Below are 17,646 nucleotides of genomic sequence, written 5' to 3' on the forward strand. Positions count from 1 at the left end.
GGTAACTTAAAAAAATAATTAAGGGATATAGGAGGTGATCAAAGTTGAAAATTTCAAGCTTAGATATATCCACGTTCTATGAAATATTGCAATACTCTTTGCATCTTTGAACAGTTAATACTTCTCAAATATATTCTGAATCCAACGGACATTCAACAATATATTTTAGGAAAAACACACACAATGAAAATAATATTTTCGGAAGTTATTTAAAAGATAGTTTTATTTATAGTTGAAGTTGAATAATCAAACACAGTGCAACAGTTTGAATCTATGGATTCTTTTTAAAATGAAATATCTGACTTGAGAAATATAAAAAGCACATTATTATTTTTGGAATTACTTTTTTAAATTGATTATAAATTTTTATGAGTTTCTTTCTGTTATTATTCAGTATCAGTTATTTCATTATCTTCAACGTTTCACCTTTAGGTTAACTGAATCTATAGCTTTCACAATGCTCTTGAACAGAAATATCCCTATAAAAAAAACGTTTAGCCATTCATCCGGTTTTTATTTACAAACATTATATTAAAATTAAAAATAACTACTTAATTTAATTTTGCAATTTAAAAATATTATTTTAAAAATGCATATTTCTCCTATAATTTTTATATCTAAAATATTAATGAATTAATATCAGATGCAGTATATCATTTTAAATCCGATTTACTTTTTAGAATGAATTAAGAAAAAAATATTAAAGGGAATGTGTTCGAATGGATTTAAACAAAGAGAGAGAGAAGTATCTCAACCTATTAATGCTTTCTAAACGCTTTAAAAAGGAAAAATAATGTTTCCAATTGAATGGAACAAGTTGAAGTTTTTTTGAAGTGTAAATTATGCTGCAAGCAAAAAAAAAAAAAAAAAAAAAAAAAAAACAGCAATTTTTTTATAAAAATGTAAATAAAATTAATTAAGTTTTATGGAAATTTAGTTAAAATAATTTTAATTAAATTTTTTCTGTATTTATTTATAACAAAAAAAAAATTAATTTTACCTTTTTTACTTTGAATTTTATATTCAAAAATTAGATTCAAGCCAACACAATACGCATTAAAGAAAATAATAAATAATTTTTTGGATTATTTTTGTAAGTTTCAGTTTCTACGTTATAAAAAAAATTACATCAAGAAAATTTCGAGATGTTACGTATTCTGCAATCAAATAATTGTTTTAAAACGTATCATGAATAGTAATTAAATACACTATTTGTAATTTTTTTTACTGAAATGAAAGCCATTTGTAACAATATTTATTTATTAACTGTTGTTTAGCAATCAAACCTATAGAAATAATAAACTTGATAAAAATTCTTTTTGCATAAGATTTCGTTTGTTAAAAAAATTTAAAACAAATCATACCTTAAGCCTCAAAAATAAATTAATAACATTTTATTGAATTCAGAATGAATGATACGACTTCATCTAAAAAGAATGAGATAGAGAATTCAAGTTTGTCGTTGGAACTGGGAGTGTTTTTAATTTTATAAATTACTGTTATTAAGTTTTTAATGCATTTCAAAAATTCTTGTGTTAGATGCGTGTCTATTTAATACATTCAAATTATTTCAATATTTAAGATCTGAGCAAGAATATCGTATGAAAGCATATAAAAATTTAGAAAATTTTTTGTAAAAGATTAAATTTGTAGCATTTTTTCGAATACAGTTTCAAAATTTTATTTAAAATGATCAGTAAAAAATAAGTTCTGAATATATTTTCCCCTATTCTATTCTTCTATTCTATTTTAGTTAGTAATAATTTAAATAATCATGAAAATGTTAATACAGAAAAGAAGCAATTTTTAGGATATAAATGTATTTTCGAAAAGTATGTATTGAAAATACATTTTTTCGATCAAAATTTAAATGCAGAATTTGTTTTAAAAAATGTACCATTCTTCTTAAACCGCATAAGAGTAAAAATGCCTTTGGAATAGTTTACAGAATTTTTAATAATATTTATATAAGATTTTAATAAATAGCATTTATGATTCAAAATTTTAATCTCCTTTTAAAACGTCTAGAATACAAAGGTATTTAACGTAAAATCCAATTGATTGAATTTCATGAGAATAATCCAATTTGGTTTATCAAAATTAAAGCACAAAAAAAGTTGAAAAAATCAATTAAAACAGAAATTAACTGAAGCATATTGTCTTGTGCTAATGAAAATAATCCTGGATACCAACTCAATTCTGGAAAAAACTATCATATTTTGCATTAACATCTGATAGTTTTAAAAATACATCATGATACCTATTGCTATTTTATTATTTTAGACAAAAAAAAGTATAGAAACAAAATTGTTCTTTAACGCAACAACATAATTTTTTTAAAAAACCAAATGAATCAAAATCGTATCAAGACGCGTTTATTAGTCCAGTATTTATATATTGCGGAATAAGAAGTAAATTTCTACATAAATGAACATATTTGGTTGTTTGATTTTTAAAATAAAAATTTATATTATATTTTTAATGCTTATTCTGGTGACATTAAATGAATAAAAAAATTGGCAAATTAGCTTTATGAGATAAAGCAAATAATTCAATTTTGAAACTTAACTGAATAGTTTAAACTTATATTTTAGTATATAATTAAAGCAAAATAAAATGTCAAATTATATTTAAAAACGGGTTTTTTCTTTTCCTCGAATGTTTGTTTAATTTACATTCCGATTGACCACTAGAATTAAGATGTTACCCCATGATTTTTTAAAAACAGCGCTATGTTGAAATTTAAAGAGTTATATTCGCCCAATATTTTTCAAAGAATTTCAAGTTTTGAATAATAATTCAAGTTTTGAAAAATGATCGGGATCGGAAAAATTATTTGAAAGAAAAAAGTGCTATTTGGGTAAATAAAAATTGAAGAAGTGACATTTTTAAGTAAAGAAAAAAAAAGAATAGAAAATGCTTTTGGCATTTGGAATACTGAATTTTATAAAATTTTGCAGTTATTTCAATAAGGATATTGACTTTTTTTTAACATGGTTTTGATTGCTAATAATTATGATTATATATGATCATCATTATTCCCTTAACAACTGCAAACGCACTATTCATAATTAAGAGAAATTAAATCTGATATTTTATTTCTACTACCATGAGTCTTAACGATCTTCAAATAAGTGTACAGTCGTAAAACTTTCTTCTTCATTTATATGAATTCCAAACTAAAAAAAATATTTCTAAAACAATTACCGTCTCTTATTTTGAAATAACGAGAAGAACACATGCTTGACTTTTCACATACTTTATGAACGCATCTGCTGTATAAGTAAATCACTTTTTGCATCCAGTATTTAAGGACGTTTATGACGTTCATCAGCAAAAAGGCATACAAATTTTTTAAAAGAAAAGAAAATCCTCACCGTCATCCGGGCATGGTGAGAATGAGTCGAAGCCGTGCAGCGTGTCGTCAGGCATGTATTCAACTTTCCAAATCAATGTTAAGATAAACCGTACCTTTCGTTCACGAAAAAGCACGTGTTGTTTATGTAAATAATTTGACTCACCGCTCTGGTTAACACTATTGCAGTTGCAGTTATTTGAAGTCCGTTGACTTTGCGGAGAGATAAAGTAGTAAAAGCTGCAGAAAACAAATTAAGACATCTTGAAACGTGGAATTTGGTGGCTTACGTGCTAATGGAAATTCGGTTGATTTCTTATCAATTACCATTCTTTGATGGGCATTTTTAATCGCTTTAAATTTATATGGAATAAAAAAATAGTAGAAAAAAACAAGTTTGAAAAAAAAAATATGAATTTTTTTTTAAATATTTATTAGTGGATGTAATAAAATAGAGAATAAAATACTGGTAATTAATCGAATTTTTAGTAAATGATTCACCAGGCTTCAAAATGACTATGTATGTGTTTTTTTTCAGAAGTACAATATCTCTTAAAATGGACGATATAACCACCGGAAGTTGTCTCCTAAAAACTTTCTTGCATACTTTGTAGCAAAGATGTTATCTCAGTGAAATGAAATGAGAATCGGTGTCTACAATATAATTACATTCATGAACCGAATTTTATCCATCTATGTCATTTAGTTTTTTCAACAGACGGACAGACGGACTTTCTCTGAGTGGAGTTTATTCAAAATTTGATATAAATATACAAATTAGTTTTAAGCCTGTATACCAAATTTCATACAGCTAGCATACCCTTTCATTCAGCTCAAAGCATCTTTGAATTATCTTTGTCACAGACAGACAGACAAACAGACATTTTCCAAAAGTGTAATTTTCAAACTTAGAGTTGGAGATCTTGAGTTCGAATTTTTTGACGATTACAATACTTTCTCTATACTTCGTACACAAGAGAGTAAGAAAATGAAATCATCAAGTTTCAGATATATTCTACAGCTATTCAATTTTAATACACTTTCTAAAAAATTTCTCCTCATTTTTCTCATACTCTAATGAGAAAAATGGTGATGAGAATATGTGTGCACCTGTATTCAAGAAGTATATACTAAAGCAGTAGTAACGTACTTTTGAAATTAGTGCATATCAAAATGCGGATAAATAATCAATTATTTTGAGGCTTTTATGAGTGTTGGTTTATTGGAGCATCTGATTCCAACAGTTGTAATGCAGTTCGTAAATGGATTTTAATCTGAAAAATTCAAAGACAGCTAAGTATAATAGCTTTAAAATGTAACGAAAATATATCAAGGAAAGCAGAAAGTTGTTTTTTGAAGTATTAAATATTAAAAATATTCTGTCAATTTTAAAATTCATTAGATAAATTAAAAGATTCGATTAACCACAATGAAAGACACTGCATGAGATGACGGCAAAATTAGCGAATTAGTTTTTCTCTAAATATTTTTATCTTATTAGAGATTGGTATAAGCCGACTTAAAAAAGAAAGTAAATAGAAAATTTGTTGGGGGACTGACGACCACTTATCTAGGAATCATGAGATTTAACATGATATAAAAATTAGCGAAATCGATACAGTGATCAAGGGGTTGGTTCTTTGATTTTCAAAATTATTTTAAATGCATAAATTAAGAAGAATGCCGCGTAATAGTTATATCTAAATTATATATCTATGATAAATTCTGTGTTAAGTCATTATTTTGGGAAGAAATTTAAATATTCATTCTCATTTCACTTTATTACATTATGATGATAATAGCAAAATTCCTCTAAGAGTTATGCTGTAGCCTAAATTTTTAAATCTTATATGACCAAAGAATTCAACCGTCCTTTCAACTCATGCAAAATTTAAATTATTTATGTATTATATTTTACTTTAGAAGCTGAAGTTGGTCCATTTTATCTTTAATAAGCTGACAAACTCGTAAATTTAAGAAAAGAAAGAAAACACAGATAAAAAATATCAATTAATTTGCCTTGTAATTGAAACTACTTTAGAATCTAAATCTAAATAAAAAAGCATGATTGTCGAAAGCAAATGTTTGGTCATTGAAAATAAGTGTTATGTAACAAAAATATCTCATGGAAAAGTGAAAGTGATGAATTTATTGCAAATATTCTTTGAAAGTAAGTTAGTGAATAAATCTAAATAGAAATCAATATAGTAGATTTTCATGAAGATGAGTATGAGATCTAAAAAGAAAAAGAATGAAAACACTCTGCAGCACATTCCACTTTCAAGAAGAGAACGATCATTCCTAGCGAAGAATAAAATTCAGAAGAATAAATAAATGAAGAGTCCGTTGATTTATATGCCGCAATGCACAAGAATCGGAAAACTCACTCACTCGCACATACATACGCTCACACATACACATATCTATTGTTTTAAGAAATGTTCTGCAATAATAAACAGCATGTCTTACCAAGAACAATTTTTAAAGAGTAAAAAAGAAAAAAATCAAATAGCATATAATGTGTTAAAAATTACTAAACACATATTATTTCTTTAATGCCAGAAATTAATTAATATTCAATAAAAAATAAAATAAAAACGATGGTAGTGTATAAAAATACAGCCTTTTTTGGAACCAAAATAGCATTAATCAAATATGTAAATATCTGGTTGTTTCTCAGAGCTGGAAAAGGAAAATAATCTTTAATTTTCAGTTTTTGCAATAGAAAAATATTATTCAAGCATGAAAAATAACATACAGCCATAGATGGAAGGAAAATGCCTTATTTCATCATTGAGTGGAGGATTTTTTATTATAATTTCATCTGCACGGATATTTTTGTACATGGTTTCATATTTTTAATCAAAGTTTTATGTTTTTATAATAAAAGGTTTAAACAGTTCTATTCCGTTTTACTTTTTTAATTATTAAAATGAGATAATAAAAGAAGTCTATTTCCAAAATAAGCAAAGGGAAAAATTTTACATAATATTATATGGAAAAACCTCATAACATTACGTGACAGTAGATATAAATTAAATATGATTTAAATATTTATGATAAGCTAAATATTTTTCCCGCATTCGTTAAAATATTAATAACATAAAAATGAAGCATTTCCAAAATGTAAATCGTGAATCTAATATTAAGATCCTTTGAAAAAGGGCAATGATGTTTATTCCAAGTTGTCTAATTATATAATTTTTAGTAATGAATTTCTAGTTGCACTATTAATAATAAGGCAGATTAAGGGAACTGATAAAACACACATTTTAACGTACAATCATAAAAATTACTTATTCAACACACATTTCGAAGTACTATAATTTATTATAAAAAATACTTATTCGACATTTTTTCAAATTTCATTTTGCATGAAATATAACTAGTTTTTGCTTTCTTCAGAGTGCAACTGGTTTGCCTAGTCTTGAATTCTAATACATTTTGACATCCAAATAAGTTTGAAGAAGAAATAAAAACATGCTAGGTGATTTAAAATAAATTAGGTCCTCTAAGTTCATACAAAATTTGAAATAAATATAACTTTCTAAAAAAAATATGTCATTTAATTAATAATCACTAAGTATTAATTAGTAAATGAATTAATGTTAATCATTTAAAAATAAAAATGTACATTATGAAATCAAGTTTTCTGAATTTAACTAAAGCAGATGTGATAGGCGCCTGAGAAATTTGTTGACTATATCAATTATGGAAAGTAATCAAGATTTGATTTGAATCATAAGTTAACAAATATTTTCTAAATGATTCATTCCATTTCTTTGAATAATTATGATTAAAGGTATGGGTGAAAGTTTTAAATTTATAAATCTACGACTGCAAAGAATGCAATATGTGAGTCACAGAAACAAAATTTAAACTATCTAAGAACGAAAAATAAAAGAAAATATAAATAATGTTGATTTAGAAATAATGTTAAGTGTGATTTTGTAATATTCTATTTTTTTTTAAATCTTTCACAGCTACAATAGAAAAAAATACGACATCAATATAAAAAAATTAATATTTTGTGATATTTAGAATAAAAAATCAGTATAAATAAATAATGTCACTTTTAACAAAATTCTTAAAAATTTGTTTACAAGGCATGAAAATTTATTGAATGTACAGTAAGAAAATATGCAATATCAGTACAAAATATAATTTTCTAATTATCTACTTACTTTCTTTGTAAATTTTGGAATTTTAAAACTCGGGCAATTTACGAAAATATTTCTGAATTTAATGAAATTCTTTTAACTCTGGAAATATGAATCCTTTAAACATGCAAAAAGAATGTAGCTTGAGCGCCAAAAACAAATTTTAAATCACGAACCTACCTGCTTTGCAAATCTTAGGGAGAAAAAGCAACAAGCAGAATTAAAAAAATGACCTCACATTACGAAACTGACAAACTGCAGAAAACAGCGTCATGACATTCAACTAGTATGCCTCGAACAAAAATGCATGAATAAAGGACGAAAAAATTTTGTAATAATAGTTTAGATTCTGCTTAATATATGCTTCTAGGAAGGACCGCTCTCTTTACCGAAGTGAATTAAATAAATGCAGGAGCATTTGGCAATTCTCTCATAGCCTGGATTTATTTACCTGTGCGATTTATTTATTTTTTTATTATCTGCCATTACGTCTCAAAAACGTATTTTTCCATCTAGGCAGGAAGATTGCACATTTTTATGGGGTGGTGGGGTTTTAGTGGTTTATTTATTTAATTTTTGTGATAATGGAGATGGCAACAAAAATTTCAAAGATTCTGCGACGTATTTTTTATTATGCTTTATCTGAAGGCTGTTCTTTTTGGGTGACAATTATTTGATTTCGGATCATCTAATAAAATTTTTCCTTCAGTTATTTTTACTCTCGTAAACTGAAATACACGGAGGAATATATTTATCTTTTGCTGTAAATTAATATGTATCTAACTTTATTTTTTTAAAACACTTCAATTATGATTAAAAGGAAAAGGGTTGAACTCTTTTTTCAAGGGGTTTTCGGGAAAAATATTTTCAAAAAAAAAAGCATTATTTTTCTTTGTAATATAACATACTTCAAAGATTTTGAATGAAACATTGACGAATGGTAAAGTGAAAAATGATAAGAATAAATTCATTTTTATCAAGGCAGCTACTCTATACAACTATGCGTTTTTGCCATCATTTCATATGAAAATACAAAAGTGTATTATTAACTTCCTTTTATAACCCTCAATTCCTCCTGTACCTTAATCACTGGACTGGAACTTGCAAATCGTCGCCCTTTAAATAAATTCTTCATCTAAGGAAGCAGCACACAAGGCAAAATCTGAAGAATAATCTGCTTTTGGAACTACCTGAATGTGATATTTTTACCAGCAGTTTCATACTAGGAGTATTTGACTTACCCACTTATTATGATTATGAAGAGACACCCACGATTTGCCGCAGTAGCAGACTTTAACTACCTGCATTCTCGAGTTACGCGCATGTGTTGTATACGTTTGAAATGAAAGAAACCTATTCTATTAATCATCCAAGTGATATTAGTCGCATAAAATGGCATAATTCATTCAAATTCGAAAATTATTTTTAGATGTTTTTGAATTTTTTGGACTTAATAGAACAACGGCAAATTTCATTTTAATGCAGAGACAAAAAAAACATATGAATTGTTACACTATCCAGATAGCAAACATTATTGTTACTGAGTAGTACTTGCTTAAAAAAAGGCTAAGTGAACATATTCTTCCTCTTCAATTTTCACCAAAAAAAATAATAATAAAAAACGGCCCTGCTGCAGCTATCTGGTTGGTACTAGTCAATATTAATACAGTTCATAAGTTTCTTCCATTGTGGCAAATATATGAATTTCCAGATATAGCTCTATATGACTTGTTCTTGCTTTTTATCAAGAAAATCAGAATCGTATAGCTAAAGATTTGACTAATGAACTGTTGTGTAGAAGAAAACGAAAACAGAGATCATTTCTGAAGGAGATGCCAAACAACGAATTTATTTATTTATGTATATATATATATATATATATATATATATATATATATATATATATATATATATATATATATATATATATATATATATATATATATATATATATATATATATATATATATATATATATATATATATATATATATATATATATATATATATATATATATATATATATATATATATATATATATATATATATATATATATATATGGAGAGAGAGAGTGAGGAAATAATATTTAAATAAAGCATTAAAATAAATTAATGAACACACATAAATTCTGAATTCAAAGACAAATTAGTTTCCGTTATTTCATTTTATTTATGCATTTCTTAATCTGTTACAAAGAATGTTAGGATATATTGCAAGATTTATGCATAAAATATTTCAAAAGTAATATCTGTAATATTTTTCATTTCAAGGTTAGTCTTTATTACAACTGACGGTTATCGTTTCCATCGGCCTTATCCCATCAAAATCGAGCGACTATGCATTGTTTAAGATTCATGCTCTTAAAATTTTATATCTATTTGCCATATTCATCCTCAAATTTTTTTTTTATTATTTTGCAAACTAAAAGTATAATGTCGCTGTTTTTTTCCATCCAATGCTAACTTCACCTTTAAATTACGAAAAAGGAAAATTTAAAAGCATTTCTTTTAAAATTGAAAGTTTCGTAATATAGAAGAATATTAGAGAATCTAAGGAAGTTTTAATCTTAAGGAAACTAAGTGAACTTTTTGTCAAAACTGAAGAATTTTACATTCTATTACATTTATATTTGCATTAAATATAAGTAATCTGTTTTTGAAATGGAGCAATTCCTGGAGAAATTCCGGTTCAATAAATAATCTAGTTTTTATTGCGTTACCAAATTTGGCGGCTTAAAATTTTCTTAAATCTAAACACTGCTGATTTTTAATTCTTACTTCAGAATATATATATCTTAAAACACTTATTAAAATCAGGAGTAAAATATATTCTACTAGAAACTCAAAAATAAATTAGTAGAAGAATTTACCACTTATTTATAAGTAGAACCAATTTCCAATTCGTTTTAAATTAATAATATTGAAAATCAGCCAATCACATATAAAAACATTGGCTGCTAATATTTAATCTTTCAATAAAACAGATTTTATAAACCATTATGAGACAGTCCGAGCCATTTTCAAAGCATTTTATAATGCATCTAAATTATTCTGCTCTGTATTAAAATAAGTGAATAATTAAATTAAGTGAAGTAATTAAATTATGTAAATTGAATAATTTTATAGCCCTATAAGTATAATTTAAAGATATAATTCCTGCTACACCAATACTCTAAGTTGAAACTCAAATCACATTTAAATGTTTTATTGATAAATTTTTATTGTTTTGAAACACGTTTTTATATTTATATTCTATTTTTGATCATTTCAAAAAACATGTAAACATTAATCCTATTTTTAAAATACCTCAAGAGATTAAATAATTCTTTAAGAACAAAAATCTTTATCCTGCAAATACAGTTTTAATTTTCAGGAACTAATTTCTTGATTCTCAACAACTGATAATCCCGAACAATTTATTTGACAGTACGAGAGAAAAAAATTGAATCTATGATAAATAACTACACGATTTACTCTTTTACTCATTCAATTGCTTTTTACAATAGCGGAAGAATTGCCTGCAAGTCATCAAATTTGCGTACATTCTTCCATTCGAATTATTCTTGTATTATAATAATTGTAATGAATAGTTTAACTGCAAACTATAAATAAAAATAGACAAATGAATTTAAAAGAAGAAATTTATTTTAACTTCAAATAAATTGAAGATTAATATCTTAATTAAATAATTTTTTATCAAATTGATTAATAAAGTATTTAAAATTTTTTAAATGAATTTCAATTTTATAGTTAATTAGTAGATTAATTAAATATAATATTAATTTAATTTTATTCAATAAGATAAATTTTTAGTTTTTGATATTTGAATAATTTTACCAAAATTAAAATAATATGTTTACAAACAGTCCATTTTAACGGATTATCAAACTTCGTAAGATGCGAAGTTGTATTGCAAAGTATGTTGAAAAAAAGTCGTCAAATATCTTCATTAATTTGTAGCAATTTTTAATCTTTATTTTTTTTTTAATATTTCAATGCTGAATATTTTAATTTAATACTTAATAGCAAAATATTTAATATACAATAAGTAATAAATATTTTTGGCCATTTTACAAAATTATGTACTTCAATAAGCAACAGAAATTTTCAAATAAATTAGAATGCATAAATCTTAAAAAAATAAAAAAATAATATGCTGTGACTGTTGATTATTTTTCTTTGTGGTTAGAATAATAAATAATTTTAAATTTCTGCCTTATTAATTCTACTAAACATTCATATTTGAAAAGTCAAAATGCATTTTCGAATATAACAATATTTAGTAAAAATTATCGGGCGAAAAATATGTAAATTAATGACATAAATATCATTTTAAACTGTTTCCATTTCATACATGAAAATTCTTAATCCGTTGGAAAAATGTGACAAAAGCAAAATTTGCATAAAATATTTTTGAATGCACGTTTACTGCGCTGCAAAATATGAAATTTTTAAGGAAATATTAAAAAATAAATTTTATTTCACATTTGTTTTTTGTTTTTTTCGATGGAAAAATAAAGTGATCAGACAGTTTAAAATTACTTTGCATAGCTTTCATTTTCAAGAAAATCAATCAAAAGAATTTTTACTTAAGTCGATTAATGTGAATAAATTACTAAGAACACCGTTTTGGTATAATTTAAATTTAAAGTTAAATGAAAAAGCTTATTCAACGTTCTTAATTATCCAGGATAAATGAATTTCAATAAGAAAGGACTTTCGTCCAAGCATTTCCCCCAAGGAGTCTTACCTGCATGTTTCTACCCTTTCTTGATGAAATCGCGTTTCTCAAATGGCCGCTGCAATGAAATCTTGTTGGTTTGAATACAGCTGTCGAATTTTGAGAAAAATGATCGCGCACCTACATGATTCGTTTATTTCGTCATTTTTACTCACGTCGAAGATCGCTGTTGAATTATCCCCCGTCAGACGAATGCTGAATCATTCAAATGAATTTTATCCTGCTCTGTATAGTTTCATAAAGAATTCTCCATGTCAATGGGGAGAATTGTCAACTCATTAAATTCTAGTTTTAGGTTTAAATGAGCCTTCCGTATACGCGTGTCTTTATATGTTTTAGAATAAATTAGTTTGAACAGAAGCAGAATGTTTTGGCAAAATGTCTAATGATATTTCTGTCCTTGACAATTCATGAAAGAAAGGTAACGTCTGCGTCGTTACTAGCAGCAGTGTGTTTAGATGCTGCACGTGAGTGGTCCCTTTGTTTAATAAATTCTCATGTAAGAATTACAAGCATTTAAATATTTTAACTATCATTTATATTTATAAACTTTTTGTTCGTAATTTAAGTAATGCCGGTGTTTTTTGCCAAGACAAAAGGAACAGAAATTAAATGATACATTCATGGGCGAGTAAATTCTACTGATGGCATAACATTCGAAATTTAAATAACACTGAAATTTATTTTTTCTTAACAAAGGAAGCAGAGAATTCAATTTATATTCAATAATATAAGAGAGTAAGTGCCTTTTATGGCATATTATTTGAAATTTTATCACGTTGAAATGTATTTTATAAATCAAAAAGAAATAAAGTAAGAAAGAAACTAATACTTAGTAACATAAGGAAGTAAATGTCACTTAGAGCCTAATACTTTGAATTTAAATAATACTTGAGTACAGTTTCAAAATAGAAGAATCTGAAAATTAAATATTAAAACAAGGGTGATGGCGTGTTTGGGTGTCAGAATGTATGATACATATCTTATATTCTCATCATATTCAATGCTTTAAGGTAAAATAAGTATAAAATATTTTTATCTCAAGGTGGCTCATACAACTATGAGACAACCGTACAGTTCAAACGATTCTATATTCTTATAGCAATGGCACCGTGCAGTGGTTAACGTTTACTAGAATCTTTACTATTTATATTCTTTTAACATAATTTTGAGTGTTTTGAATAGTATATTAAATAATTAATACATTATTAATATTTTAAATAATTAATTTATTATTTATTAAATATTAAAATTTAATATAATACATTTTTATGCGATTTATTACACAAAATTAAGATATTTAATTTTCAAAAAGTTCATATTTAGATTCTAATGATCTCGCTATTTTAGAACTCCGCAAGGTAGAAAAATCCAATTTTGAAATCATGTCTGCTGGATTCTGTATATGTTAACTTAAAAACGAAACTGACTAAGCAGGTGAAATTTGGTATATGATTTTTGCACTCAAATTGTAGGTCTCTATCAAAATTTGGCAAATATTCATTCCAGAAATTTTTTCCACTTTCTGTGCACGTGGAAACGGGAGCTTAGAGATGAGATAGATAGATGAAATATCGCATGTGATTTTATATAGAAATGTAGATCTGTGTTATAATTTGGACAAATTTCGTTTATTAAGAGACTTTCTGTCTCAGATTCTTCAAATATGCAGCCAGCACAATAATTTAGCAAAATAGTCTTTCCACGAAATCTATAGATCTTTGCAACATTCTGTATGCAATTTGCATAAAGTGAATCGATCATATTCTTCTGTAAATATAAAAAAATGGTATTAAAGACCTTTGACTTTATTTAATAGAGCCTTTTTTCAAAGAAAATTTAATTAAGTACAACTTTATTAACCTAATTTTTAATCGAAAATTTAAAAAATAATCCCCCCTGAATTTCTTACACATTAGTATAAATAATGCAATTACATTTATATAATATAAGTAAATAAGTGTAAATTTAACTGAAAAAAGTTGCTTTTACTTTCATCTAATTCAGCAGAACAGTTGTTAAAAAAACGAATCAAAGTAAATTGAAAAAAAATATATATAAAATTTCTTTTCCGCTTAATTCCGAATATTATTACATCCAGAGAAGTAAATTATTTCAAAGTGTATATCATTATAATCCACCTTCCATTTTTTTAAATAATAGAGAATTAAAAAAGCCTTAACATAACTTACAAGCAGTATTGGAGGAATAATTTTAAAGTTATTTTCAAAGAATTTTCATTTTAGACTAGAAAAAAAATTTTGCTGATGAACTGTATTTTAGACCTGTTTTCATGAGAAATCATTTGCAGTTTAAAAACAAACATGAAATAAGCTACTTTGAAAATCAAACCATGAAATAAGATTTAAATGAACGAATACGAACACAATAAAACTCCTAGAATTAAACAAAAATCCTATCATGTTATAAAGTAAGCTTGATATCAAAGGCATATAGTTGAACACGATCACATCAAAAGAAAAAGAAAAATTATTTGATGTAATCAAGTTGCTTTAAAATATCATCTGTGTGAAAAAAATTGTACACACTGTCGACATATGCACTAAAACATCGATATATGCACAAAAACATCGATATATTCACAAAAACATTGATGATAAAATTATAAGTTTGGTAATCTAATAGAACTTCAACACACTAAATCATTTTTCTTTTTGTTTTGACTCGTTCATCTTCAGTTACATACAGATGAAACACGCTAAACAGGATATGTAACTTACAAAAAAGTGCAGTCTTTTATTCCCTGCTCAATTGCAAAAATAAAAACATTTTAACTTGATCGTGATTTAGTACTAAAAGAAAGTTAAAAAAAAATCTTTTCGCCAAAATATATCGTTTTATTCTTTGTACTAAACAATGCGTAGCACTTTTAAACCATGTAGAACAAAGGATAAGCAGTAAGTATCAAAATAGTATGAAATGGTCTGCATTCAATTTCATGAAACCAGAAGTGCTGTTTCATTTTGATAATTAAAGGAAATAAACTATAATTTGTATTGAATTGTAGAAAATTAATTTATAAACTAAAAAATTATTACTTTAAATTTAATTTATGAGAATTTTTAACTACTACAAAAAATAGGGTTTATAAAAGTATGATTCTTAAAAGTAATAAAAATGTTTTTTTCTTGTTGCAATTATTACGGAAAAGATTTTGTTTTTATAAGTTTCAATTCATTAAATAATTGTTAGTATTTCTTAGGGACAATAAAAAATTATTTCCCGAGATTGACAGAATAAAAATTATTTTAAATATTGACAGAATCGTACCAAAGATATTTATTTTGCCATTTTAAATATAAAAATGTTTTTAGATTTTGCACTTCTTACAAGAGGTAACAAATAATGATGCCTTTAAAACTTTGAGTAATTTGCAATTAATTATGAATTCTACACATATAAATTTAAATTTTAAATGACTTATACTATTTTTTTTCAGCATGATAGTTACGTTTTGCCTTTAACTAAATTTTCCTGCTCTCGAATTCTCAATGTAAAAAAAAAAAAAAAAAAAAAAAAAATGTATGGAGTAATTTCCATGGAGTTTTTCCATGAGTAGTACTTGCTTAAAAAAGGCTAAGTGAACATATTCTTCCTCTTCAATTTTCACCAAAAAAAATAATAATAAAAAACGGCCCTGCTGCAGCTATCTGGTTGGTACTAGTCAATATTAATACAGTTCATAAGTTTCTTCCATTGTGGCAAATATATGAATTTCCAGATATAGCTCTATATGACTTGTTCTTGCTTTTTATCAAGAACTCCACTACAATCTGAGTTACGAACTTTCTATTCGTTAAATTGATGGAAATTCAATAGTTCAGATGAAAATTATGATAAACAGCAAAAGTATCTAGCTTTGAGAACAATGTATAGTGGAAATTATTACAGATTTTTAAAAATGCTACCTTCTCAGAGACATACCTTTATATATCACAGCTGGAAAAAGCTTGAGGTAACTGTATCCTATAAAATTTAAAAAGTGAAAGACCGATGAAGCATCAGCAATGACAAAATTACTGGCAGGCTTGTACTTTGCACCATTTTTATTTTCCAGATAACAGGTGCTTTTAAATTTTAACTAGGTTAATACTGTGCAGTCAGCTCATTTTTATTCCGTTTTTATTACTTTCATATCATCTCTGGAAATTAAAGGAAAATGATTATCATGATAAATAGTTCTCTTTGTTTCCACTCTTACATAACTTTTAGAGGATTTGTGACTTAAAGAACAGGTTTCAAAAAGTATTTGGAATATTTAGAGGGGTTTCCCGATTTAAATCAAATATTAAGTTTTTTTTTTTTAAATAATGAATATTTTTCTACTTTCTCATATACGAAGTATTCGAAGAAAAAATATTTTAATGGTCTAAAAATTCGTCTTCGAGGATTTAATGAATCACCACATTTTTTGCCTTTCCTGATTCTGCAGACGGTTTTCCTTTTAAATTATATCCATATGTGATCATGATAATTATAAAACACAATGAGTTAGACGGTTGAAGTTTGACAAGTGATCTTTACGCCAAAATAATAATTTTTGTTCAGATTTTGAGTGAAATCTGTCCGAGGAGAGACTGCTTGCATGAAAAAAAGGAACGAGCTGTATGTAAAATGTAGTCTATGATATTAAAACCTAAACTGTGAAACGATTCAAATTTTGGAACAATCTGTTGATTATTTATCAATATATTTATTTGTGTGTAAATGAAAACGATAATATTAAAACGCAACAAGATAGATAATTGTGTTCGAGCATATGATTTTGTAGTAGGCCTATGTAGACTAAAATAATAGGCTACATGACTAATTTTTGAATAAATACACTTATAGGTAAATTGCATATTTGTGTATGTATGTAAGCGACATGATAACTCACAAGCACTACAAAAAGGAAGAATGAAAACTATGCATATAATCTTGTCATCAAAGTTTTGTTTTTGTATTAGTATTGGACCCAATCATTTAAAGGAAAGAGGCCTAAAGTCATTAAATTACGAAGCTTATCACAAAATGTCATATATTGTGTAAATAACTGTGAGCACTGGTTCTTCAAGCTGTGAAATATATCTGTACAAAATTCATTTCTCTATTAAATAAAATGTATTAAATAAGTTTTATTAAATTAGGGGCATTTATAACAGAATTTATTTCTCTTCAAACTGTGATTATTTGTAAGTAATAATACAAATTATATATAATCTATACATAAAGCCGCTGCTATTTTGAACTAATATATCTATTTTGATTACTATGGCGGTGATTGTAATTCTACTTGATCCAATATAACGTTCCAAAGAGTTGTGGTGACAGATAAAAGTGGTTTCTCCTTTTAAGCAAATCAATTTAGAAAGTAGATTATTTTCCT

The 17,646-nt window shown here is 25.8% G+C and overlaps 1 protein-coding gene across 10 annotated transcripts in view; it reads right to left on the reverse strand.

The window, feature by feature from the left end:
• Positions 1 to 17,646, reverse strand: part of LOC129963150 (sodium/hydrogen exchanger 9B2-like) — a 99,222-nt gene that overhangs the window by 28,785 nt on the left and 52,791 nt on the right. Inside the window, exon 1 of one of the 10 annotated variants that reach the window (XM_056077315.1) lies at positions 16,203 to 16,260. The exons of 5 other annotated variants lie outside the window; for them this stretch is intronic. Coding sequence is in view for 2 of the 5 variants with exons in the window: in XM_056077259.1 (XP_055933234.1) it covers positions 3,208 to 3,331 (124 nt within the window). In the remaining 3 variants the exon portion in view is untranslated. 4 more of the 10 variants (XM_056077276.1, XM_056077259.1, XM_056077297.1 and 1 more) reach the window with 4 other exon arrangements.

Source organism: Argiope bruennichi, chromosome 1 (genome assembly GCF_947563725.1).
Source record: "Argiope bruennichi chromosome 1, qqArgBrue1.1, whole genome shotgun sequence".
NCBI lineage: Eukaryota > Metazoa > Arthropoda > Arachnida > Araneae > Araneidae > Argiope > Argiope bruennichi.